The 11,776-nt window shown below is 38.1% G+C and overlaps 1 protein-coding gene across 6 annotated transcripts in view; it reads left to right on the forward strand.

Moving 5' to 3' along the window:
- The window catches only part of EVI5 (ecotropic viral integration site 5), a 175,648-nt gene that overhangs the window by 97,538 nt on the left and 66,334 nt on the right, over positions 1–11,776 (forward strand). For all 6 annotated transcript variants that reach the window (XM_013003877.3, XM_030886090.2, XM_045292124.1 and 3 more), the window contains one exon: positions 4,505–4,600. In XM_013003877.3, coding sequence (XP_012859331.1) covers positions 4,505–4,600 — 96 coding nt within the window. The remainder of the gene's footprint in view (positions 1–4,504; positions 4,601–11,776) is intronic.

The raw sequence follows: 11,776 nt of genomic DNA on the forward strand, positions 1-11,776 counted from the left end.
CCCCTCCCACTCTTGTGACTCCTTGATAAATTATAAATTATTTTTGTTTTCATGCCTTATGAGGACTGCTGTCTCCCGTCACCCATGTTTCTGTTCATTCCCCTTGGGGAGGGGGTCTTATAAATCATAGTTATCAATTTCCCCATTCTCCTCCTCCTCCCACTTTCTCCCTACCCTCATGGTATCTCTACTTCCATTATTGTTCCTGAGAGGGTTATCTGTCTTGAATTCTGTGTGTCTAAAGCTCTTATCTGTACCACTGTATATGCATCGGTCTAGCTGGGTTTGTAAAGTAGAACTTGGGTCCTGATTGTGGGGAGAGGAGGAAGCATTAAAGAACTAGAGGAATGTTGTGTGTTTCATACATGCTATACTGCACCCTGGCTAACTCGTCTCTTCCTTGTGACCCTTCTGTGAGAGGATGTCCAATTGTCTACAGATGGGCTTTGGGACTCCATTCTGACCCCCCTCATTTGCATTGATATGATTGTTTGTTTTGGGTTTTCTGATGGCTGATACCCACTCCTGTCAACACCTCATGATCACACAGACTGGTGTGCTTTTTCCATGTGGGCCTTATTACTTCCCTACTGAATTTTTTTTATTTGTTCGATACTTTTGTCAGCAGTAATAATACAGTAATGAAGAGGAGCATAATGCTTAGTGAGGCAATAGATAAAAATAAAGATTACTAATTGAGGTGAAGGCTAGGAACAAATAATACACATCATCCTATGTATCAATGATATAACTCAAACTCTCACTGCCAGAGTATCAATTCTGCCTCATAGGGGAACCTGGTGGCATAAGGAGTTATGCATTAGGTTACTAACTGCAAGGTTAGCAGTTCAAAACTACCAGCTCTTCCTCAGGAAAAATATGAGGCTTTCTCCTCCTGGAAAAACTTACCTTCTACTGTGTCCTTTGTAGCTGCTATGAATCAGTGATAAAGGATGATGTCTGTAGAACAGAGGTAAGAGTAGGTACAAATTTAGATCACGTGTCTAGTGGTGTGGTGTCTGAGCTGAGACCTGAAGCAGGAGCAAGAACTAGCCATCTGAAATGCTAGAGGAAGATCCTGGTCAGAGAAGGGTCACAAAGTTCAAGGCCCCAAAGCAGGAAAGAGTGGTTGCTGATTCTAGAATGCCATTTTTTCCTCCCGTGTAGATCCTTGGAGCCGGGGAATGGAACTGGGGTTTTACTCTTCAGTGCCGAGGCCCTGTAAAGGTTTTAAGTAGAAAAGCAGCACAATGTGATGTGTGGTAATTTTTTCCTTTCTATATTGCTGTATTTGTTATAGGATGGGTTTTCGTTTTGTTCTGAGATAAATCCGTGTTTACAGAAAAGTGGCAAAGATAGTAGTGTTCCTGGGTGCTCTTCACCCCGCTGCTCCTGGTGTTGCCAAACCGCATAGGCATGGTTCAGCCCGCCACAAGGCGGCAGGCCTTATTGGGGTGTCCCCGTGCCTTACCATGTCTCCTTAGCCTCCTGTGATCTGGGACTGTTTCTTGGTGTTTTCTTGTTTTTCCTTACTTTGTCTATTAAAGTGTACTAGTCAAATGTTTTGTAAAATATTCCTCAATTTGGGTCTCTTCAGTGCCTTCCCATGGTTAGACCAAGCGTATTGATTTGGAGAAGACTACAGAAGTTGTGTGCCCTTCTTAGCATGTCGTGTCAGAGAGGCACGGGATGTTAATATCTTATTACCTGTGATACTGGCCTGGATGTTGGTGCCAAGTTTCCCCATTACAGAGTTGTACTTTCCTTCGCCATACTCTATTCATTATAGGTGAATTACTAAGGCATGCTCGTAGCCCAAGGGGAGGGGAATTAAGCTCTACTTTTAGGTGAAAGCCTATCAAACACTTGTATATGTATATTAAAACCAGGTAGGAAATCTTAATGCTTAGTTTGGAGAGGGGAAAGATTAGGAAAAATTACACAATACTCGATATTTTTTCTGTTGTATTTTTATGTGATTTATTTAATCTCTCCTCACACAGTGCTAACCAAAAGTCATGGGTTCACACTTCAGGACAATTGTAAGGCTGACGTGTGACTGGCCGTGCTTTGTTCAGTTGTACATAGGGTCGCAGTGAGTTGGCACCAGCTTGGCAGCACCTAGCAACAGCACTCAGAAGCATTAGAGCATAAACGTATCAGTTACCTAGCATGAGGTAACAAGCCCACAAGCTTAGGGACTTAAAATATCAACAATCATTGATAGCACACTATTGCTGTGGGTCAGAAATTCACTAGCAGCTTAGCAAAGTTGTACTGGTAAGAGTCCTTGATGAGGTTGTGATCAGGTATTAGCCAGGTTTGCAGCTATCTGAAAGGTTGCTGCTGCCTCTTGGTGACATCTCTTGCCCTCACGGGGCTTAAATGTTAGTAAACACCATGCGTAACAAAACACAATTATGCATTGTAGGAGTACTGTGATCTGGAGGCTCAAGACACTGTAATCAGAGATAGAGTTAAGGTAATGGTTCACGGAAGGCTGAGTAAGAAATTATACCTAAGCTGAGATTGTTAGTCAAGGAACTGCAGCAGAGAATTCACTAGGCATAGGGAACAGCATTTGTGAAGATGCGGGACTGAGAACAAGCACCAGGTTGTTTGAACTAAATGAAGTTCATTCTTGCAGACTGTGGGGTGGGCAGTGTGGTGAATGCTGAAAAGCTAGCACAAGCAACAGGGAACAGATCTCACAGAATCTGAGACTCCAGTGCGAGGACTTGGAACATTGTCTTAAACTCAGTGGAGAGACATTGAAGTGTTCAGAATAGAGGAGTGTCAGGATGGGATTTAAATTTTATTTAAAGTAAACCTAGTTGTATGCTCTGGAATCAGCTAATAAAGACTTGTAAGAGATGCCCATTAAATTATAGGAATTTTGAGACATAATTGTTAATAGCCATATTAGAAATTAAGTTATGTAACTCATAATTAAAATATAGCACCACAAAGGTAATAAATACTAAAAGCTCCATTTCCTAATTGTTTTTATCACATTTTTCTATTATCTGTGTTCCTGAGTTGATAACTTATATCTGTATGATGGGAATCCTATCTAAACATGTGCTTGTGCACTTCTCTTCCCAACTCCACCTTCATTTGAAGCACAGAGTTCCGACTGTGATACGTCAGTAACTTGGAAAAGGCAAGGTGTTGGTATTTACACAGCATACATTGGCAGACTCTCCACAGTAGGACTTGACTGATTGTTTTGTGGATTGTCTAGATCAAGGACCAGCAAACTAGCCCATAGCCCAAATCACAGTTGGCCTCCTGAGTTAGTACATACAATTTTACTGGGATAACACCCATGCTCATTCATTTAAGAATTGTCTATGCCAAATAGAGTATCTGTGGCAAACTGCATGAATCACAAGCCTGAAAATTACTATTTGCAACATTAAAACATTTGCTAATCCTTGCTGTAGACCTAAAGTTTAAATAAAGTGCTAACGTATATTATAACTTAAAAGTATTGGATCTTTAGCCTATACATTATAGATAGTTTAAAAATATTAAGGAAATAGTCTTCCAATATTTGATTATTGTTATCCAATTCAGCAGAAAAGTTGCTCATATCATGGACAAAAAACATTAAATTCTAACCTGAATCTACCTTGCTGCACTTTAATCTTCTCTCAAACATGAAACTATCCACCAGCATTCATGTTAAAACTTCACTAATCCAGGCAAAAATTAATGAAAACATTCTGTGAGAGTATATTGACTATATGGAATTTAAAACAATGGGTTATTGTATATGTACAGTTGCTTACATTGTGTACTATACATCCTTGATTTTAGTTTACATTAAAATTTATAACAAGCTTATGTACACAAACTATATGTACATATGCACACATACATATGAGAACCAGTAGTTGAACATTTACTAGCACACCACCGGGTACAAAGGAATACATATTCTGGCCATATGCCATATGGGGAGGTATTCAAAGCAGTATTTGTTTGAAATTGAATATTACTGTCATACTTGAGATGGTAATCTGCTTTTCCTAGAAATGTTAAAATGACAATATAGTCTAATTTCTATTATTTCCCCATTTAAATACTGATAGCATGTATTACACTAGAAAGGGTATAATGTTCTTTTAAACACTATTCAGCTAACATACCTTTAATATTATACTCACTGTTAACCTGTTCATCCTACTGACTTAATTTTCTGAGAGCACTCAGTAAGTGTTTTTACATAAAATGTTAGCAGCTTTCCCATTCATAAGTTAATTTCAATTAAATGATTTTTATTTCAACATTTTGAGCAAGGTTTGTTTATATGAAATGGTGTCGCTACTTAAAAATGAAATTCCATTCCATATTCTTCATTTTATATTGATGTTTTTAATTTTCCCAGTTAACAATAGGTCGTGTTGTCATGTTCTGAATTAGGATGTGTTATACGTGTGCATATTTCATGATCTTACCTATGAGTGTTGATTATTATTTTGTTTTGTTTGCCACTCAGAACAAGGAAGAGGTGATGGCGGTGAGACTTCGAGAAGCAGACAGCATAGCTGCTGTGGCTGAACTACAGCAACACATTGCAGAGCTTGAAATCCAGGTATCCTATGAGAATAGCAGACAGCTAGCTCACACTGCAAGTCAATGCTAACCCCCCCTGGAGCTTTCCAACTCTGCAACTCTTAGGGAGTAGAAAGCCCAGTCTTTCTCCTTCAGAGCACCTAGTGGTTTTGAACTGCTGACCCTGAGGATTGCAGCCCAGTGTGTAACCAGACTAACAAAGTATATTTAGAAGTAATAAGATGGTTTCTCCTTCCCACGACGCCTTCCCTGCTGCCATTCTATCTTCATCCCAATGACGGAATCATTTTTAGTACTTCTGTGGTACAATATGATAAGGTAGTGTTTCTTATGTGTGCTTAAATAGTATGTTCAAAATTTTATGTTTTAAAGAGGGTTTTACTATTTTTTCCCCAAGTCACATCGTTTTTGTAACATTTCTTCCTGAAATGGCTCCTTGCCCTTACATTTCATCTAAAGATTCATTTAATTTCTAAAACTTGTGTATTATAAGTTTTAATCTGGATTAAAAGTAATCAGCACATTATGATTTTAATAAGTGTTTACCACCAAAAAGCATTCTTTTTGTTTTGTTGGTAATCTTTCTCATGAAGTAGCACAGATGCAGAAAAACTTAGGAAAGACAGACAAAATAATACATTTATAATCAACTGTTTACATCATCATATTGTCAGGTAAGCATTGCACTGCTAGCTACAAGGTTAGCAGTTCAAGTCCACCCTGCTGTTAATGGGAGAAAATGGAGGCTGTCTGCTCCCATAAAGATCTGCAAGTCTCAGAAACCTCATACCAGGGTCATTATGAGTCAGAGTCAACATGATAGCAGTGGGTTTGGCTTGGTTTATTTTAAATACAGTTCTAATTTTAGTTTTCTGTACTTTAAAAAAAATCGTTTTATTGGGCGCACATACAGATATCATAACATTCCATAGTTCAGTCATATCAAACAATATTGTACAATTGCTACCACAATTGCTTTCAAAACATTTTCTTCTTGAACTCCTTGATATTAGTTCCCCTTTATCCCCTCCCTCCCACCATATCTCCCTGAACTTTTCTAATATAAAGAAAATCATAAAATTTTACCACATATTTTTGCATTCTTGTCACTAAATACAGAAAATAGTTTTTTTCTTTTTGTTGTTAAGTCTGAAATATTGGCCTGCTTTGTTTTTGTTTGTTTTTTAATGAAATTTAACATGCCACACAATTTTTGAAAATTAGAAAAGAAAATGCTTTGAATTTTTACTCTCCAGGAATATGTTAACAGCAGTTGACTTTCAATAAATTGATCACTAGAATTGTAATTACCAAATCAGTGGTCTTCGTTGAGCGTTCACCCTGGTTGAAATAGGGCCTGCATTGTGATTGAATTCTCTCCTCCTCTGGCTTTCTTAACACTCACTTTAGATCTCGTCTAGTTTTGCTGTTGTCAGTCATCTTTATCAGTTACAAATGTTTGTATTTCCTAGAAAATCCAAGTTTGGGGCTTTTAAAATAACTTCCTGAATGAAGGTTCTTACTTATGTGACTTTGTAGGCATCTTTACAACAGTGAATCTCAATTTGTCTCGAGCCTGTTTCCTCTGACCAATACTTTTTTTAACCTAAAAAAACCCCCAGAGAAGTCCATTAAACAATAGTACGGTATGATGTTTATGAAGTTATTACCCATCTGTTGACTGTCCAGAACTAGAGACTTCAGTAGCCTACCCAATTGTACTCTGCTCCCTTACCCTGGCTTTTGTAGGAATCGCTTTGTTGCTTTTCCTTGTAGTTGTCTCATCTTTGCATGCATGTTTGAGACATATAGTTTTATTTTTCATATTTCTGAATTTTATACAAACACATCGAATAGTTTCTTTCACCTCTCTTCTGCCTTTGTTCTAAGAGTCACCATTTTATCGTTGTGCAATGCTCTGTCATTTGAATATATCGTAATGTATTTGCCCATTCGCTTACTTACTGACATTTGGAATTTTCCAGGGTAGGGCTATTATGAACAGCGCTGTGATGGTAAGCATTTCCTCTACAGTATTCTGACCATGTGTGTATAGATTTCTCTAGCAAACACACCACTGTGTGGAATTGCTGGGTCACAGGACATGCAAATCTTCAGCTCTTTATTTTCCAGAGTGCTTGTACCAATGTAAACTCTCAACTGTTATGTAGGAATGTTCCACATCCACCCCAACACTTGGTGGTATCAGATCTTTACATTTTTGCCAGTCTGGTGGGTATGTAGTGATCCTTCATCAAGGTCTTAATTTCCATTTACTTAATTACTGATGAAGTGGTCCATTTGCATTTCCCGCTTTGTGAAGCCACCTGTTAAACTCTTCTGTTCGATTTGTTCTATCAGGTTGTCTGTCTTTTCCTTATAGATGTGGTTTCTCATTTAGTAGTGCTGTTTTGCCTATACCTTGACCCACTGTGACTTATCCTTTTTGTTTCAGATGAATAGAAATCATACACGTTCTTATTCCATACAAAATGTTTTCCTTCTTTTTTTAAAAAATCACCTATCTTGATTAGTGTTCTCTCTTATGACATTGTTCAATCTTATAGGAATTCCACTTTTATTTTTTACCCCTTGGCACAGGGCAAGAATATATAAAGTATGGACATTTTCATCTTGACTAGAAAATACCAAATTATTTTCCAAAGTGCTTAAACCAATTTATAGGGTCTCTAACCTTCTATGTGGTCACTTAATCACTTGGATTTGCCTTCATATAATTCTTGGTAAATCATATAATTTAAAATCAACTCTTTAGTTCCTTTTAAAGGGAGAAATCTTAAGTAAGTCTAAAATTAAAAGATGATTGTAACCCTTTCAGAAACTTTAAAAATCCTTGATCATTTGTATTCCCCTCACATTTTCATTCTGCACTGTCCCCTGAGCTATAGCAGCAATTTTCTTCCACCCAATTTCCTTTTTCCAGTCTCAGTTCCTTCACAGAGCTACCAGAGTTATCATTGTAAGCCATAAAAACTTAGAGTGTTATCCCTACTTTTATTTACCAAATCACATAGATAGGCTTTCACTGTGGCCCAGCCCTGCACTTTGAGCTTCATTTCTGTCATGACTTCCCTGCCTTACATACCCACACACACTCTCTGCTACGTACCGTCTTGTGTCTTTTTTTCTGTGCTTGAAACTTTCCGATTCCTTGAAATTTTTGTACTGTTCTTCATGCTGCTATTTCTTCCTGAAATGCTGTTTTTCCAGACCCCTTGGCCTTTTGCTTTTACTTCAGGACATAGAAGTATTCACTGGGTAATTTTTATTAATACATTTAGTGGATACATGAATGGTTTGGTTTTCATTCATTAAATGCAGACCAAGATCCATGAACAATTCTTTTGCTAAAACCTTATACTTCTTTTTCAATTATAAGAATAATAAAGTCTATTTTTTTCTTGTACTGAAAGTATGCTTATTTTCAAGTTCCACTAGGGGGAGAACTCTACTTAGTGAAAGATCCTGTGTTGAAAATCTCTTCAGATTTATAAATAAATAAATAAAATACAACGTAAATCTCTTCAGACTAATTCTTCAAATTATGTTTAATACTAATCTTGTCACTTTATGCTGCTTTATTTTTCTTCAAAGCAGTCATTACTTCTTGCTATACATTACTTTTGTCTCCTCATTGTCCACATTTTCTACCAGGACATTAGTTCTGTGAGATGGGATTTGTATCTATTTTTTTTCATTATTGTATGCCCCAGTGCTTAGTATATATGCCTGGCACATAACCAATCAGTAAATATTCATATTCAAATAAATTAACATAATAATTCATTACTCCTGTGGTTTGTACACCAGGGATTTTCTTTTCTCTCCCCCCGCCCCCCAAATGACTTTTTACTGTGTGTGTGTGTGTGTGTAGTATTCCAGCCTCAATGTTACAAATATTTTATTACCGTTATCTTTATCATTTTCCCCATCTTAATTTCCTGCTTGCTGATTTTTTTTTTCTCAATCTGAGTTCTAATGACTTTCCAGTGGAATTAAATACATCTTAGGTTTTGAAAATTTGTTTTCTCACTAATTTGATTTTTCACATATCTTTTTTACTTTTTAGTATTTGTCTTCTAGATAATCGGTATTATTGAAAAATGATTTTTAATTCGGATATTATACTCACACATGCATTGATTTGTATATATCATTTTCTCATTGGGTCGCTGTTGGTTAGGAATGACAAAATGAGTTCAGTTTCTGCCTAAATTTAATTTAAGTTACACAAGAGAAGTGGCTGAACCTAGGTTCCTTCTTTGAAATGTGGTTGAACAGAATATCAACCTCTAAAGACCTTTGTACATTACATGTTATGTTTTTCTTCAAAGTAGTTAAATCTCATGTAAACTTTACAAGCTAATTTTCTCATTAAATGTCTCAGGCAAATGGGATTTTTTTTGAGTAGCCTGTAAAAGTAAATATAATACGCTCCTACCAGAGGGAAGAGTGCCAAGAAAGTCAGTGATTATTAAGGATAAGGCTATATTAGAATCCTACATGGCTTGCGGTCAGAGTTTGTTGTCTTTTCCCCGCCTCCCAGCACTAGACACTCTGCATTGGTTAAGAGCAGGGGTTTTGGGGTTATTAGCGGTTTTGTCTTTGTCAAGTAGTTTAACTTAAGGGTCGATTTTCTCCTTCAGAATGGTGGTCCCAGAAAGTACGTGCCGTAAAGTTGTTGGAATGAAATGGAACAGAACATTAAGGTGTTCTTTCTTCTCTGCTTAGCCTCTCGAAAAGGTCAGGTGGAACATTATAGAGGATTCTAAGAATTACAATGAAATTGAACATAATAAAAGTATTTCGATCTCCTTATAAATGGTGTTAGTGGGTCATGCTTTGGACTGCTACCCAAAAGGTCAGCAGTTTGAAACCACCAGCTGCCCCACTGGAGAAAGACGAGGCTTTCGCCTCCTGTAAGGAGTTAGAGTACCAGAAACCCACAGGGGCAGTTTTATCCTGTCTTAGAGAGTCACCTTGAGTCTCTGGCAGTGAGTGAGTGAGTGTTTTACCAATCTAAGATAATGAATTTATCCTATTCCAAAAACTATATGTAAATTTAGGTTAGGCATTGTTTTGTTTTAAATCATTGGGGGGACTCAAAAAGTTATAGAAAAAATCCATTATCTTTCAGTTCCATATTCCCACAGGTGTCGTTAAGCTCTGTTGTACCACCACTCCCCTGTCATTATGTTACATTGTGGTGATTTGTGTGTTGCCATGATGCTGGAAGCTATGGCACCAGTATGTCAACACCAGCAGGTCTCACCCATGGTAGATAGGTTTCAGCAGAGATTCCAGACTAAGTTGAATTAGGAGGAAAGTCCGGATAATGTGCTTACAAAAACTAGCTAATGAAAAACTTATAGATCACGACACAGTGTATGTAATATGTTCGTGCTGGAAGGATGAGTTCCATAGGTTAGAAGGCGCTCAGCATACACAGTGGCTGTAACAATGGTCGTAATCATATCAACGATCATGAAAGTGGCATAGGCCCAGGCAACATTTTGCTCTCTTGCCCAAGGGATTGCCGTGAGTTATAGCAGACCCAACTCCACAGCAACAACCGTACTTGAATATGCTTCTCTCTGTTCACTATGAACCCTTCTTTTAATTAAGTCTTCACTTTTGGGGAATATATATAGAGAGAGCTTATTGTTTACAACTCTATTCTTCAAATCTAATACTAATAACAGTAATACTGCTAACGTTATCGAACACTCAGTACATATCAAGCAGCATTCTAAGCCACTTAAGTATATTTGCATATTCTTCACAACAAACTTATGGCAATAGGTATTATTGATATCTCCATTTATAGGTGAGGGAACTAACACAGAGAAGATTGCAAAGAGAGTTTATGTTTTTATGAGAACTTACTCTCGGAATTAAATTCTTTCCAGGATTGAAAACATCTGTGTGTTAGGCTGGGTTGACTAGAGAAACAAATCCAGTGACACTCATATATGTAAGAAAGAGCTTATATCAAGAAGTAATTATATATCAAGAAAACATCCCAGCCCAGACCAACTCAAGTCCATAAATCTGGTACTAGCTCATAAATCCCTCTTCAGACTCACACGGTCACAAACAATGTTGCAGAAGGCAGGAGTATCACAGGTTGGTGGGTGCAGAGTCAGCCAGCCAGAAGGTGAGGGCAGAGAGGGTGGGGGTGGTTCCCAGGGCCCTCCTTATGAGAAGGCCATGCCCACAAGAAGGTACCATCAGGCTGCAACCTGATTAACAGGTTGAATACCACCCCTACACTTTTATTTATTTAAAGATCATTTTATTGGAGGCTCTTACAGCTCTTATAACAATCTATACATCACTTGTATAAGCATATTTTACATTTGTTGTCATCATTTTGTTCTAAACATTTACTTTCTATTTGAGCCCTTGGTATCAACTCTTCTTTTTTCCCTCCCTCCCCACCTCCACCCTTGTGACCCCTTTGATAAATGATAAATTGTTATTTTCATATCTTACACTGACCACTGTCTCCCTTCCCCCATGGTTTCTGTTGTTCATCCCCCTGGGGGGGGAGGAGAGGTGTTATATGTTAGTCATTGCGTTCTGTTCCCCCTTCCATCCTTCCCACCCCCTACCCTCTACCCTCCTGGTATCGCTACTCCCATTTCTGTTCCTGAGGGGTTTATCTGACTTGGATTCTGTGTTGTGAGCTCTTACCTGTGCCAGTGTACATGCTCCAGTCTAGCCAGAACTGAAAGACAGGACTGGGGTCATGATAGTGGGGTGGTGAGAAAGCCTCAAGGAGCCAGAGGACTATTTATGTTTCATCAGTGCTATACTGTGCCCTGGTTGACTCATTCATTCCTTGTGACCCTTCTGAGAGGGGATGCCCCATTGTCTACAGATGAGTTTTGGATCTCTGCTCTAACCCCCTTGTTCTCAACAATATGTTTTTTTGTATGTTTGTTTTGGGTCTTCTGGTGCCTGTTTCCTGATCTTGTCGACACCTCATGATCGCACAGGCTGGTGTGCTTCTTCCATTTGGGTTGGTTGCTTCTCTGTTAGATGACCGCTTGTTTTACCTTTAAGACCCCAGGTGCTGTATCTTTTTGTGTTAGTCTGGGTACTTTAGAGAAACAAATCCACAGAAACTCATGTATAAGACAGAGTTTTATATAAAGGGTAAGTGCACATG

This window comes from Echinops telfairi, unplaced genomic scaffold, assembly GCF_000313985.2.
Source record: "Echinops telfairi isolate 266 unplaced genomic scaffold, ASM31398v2 ScPeMD7_443;HRSCAF=831, whole genome shotgun sequence".
Taxonomy (NCBI): domain Eukaryota; kingdom Metazoa; phylum Chordata; class Mammalia; order Afrosoricida; family Tenrecidae; genus Echinops; species Echinops telfairi.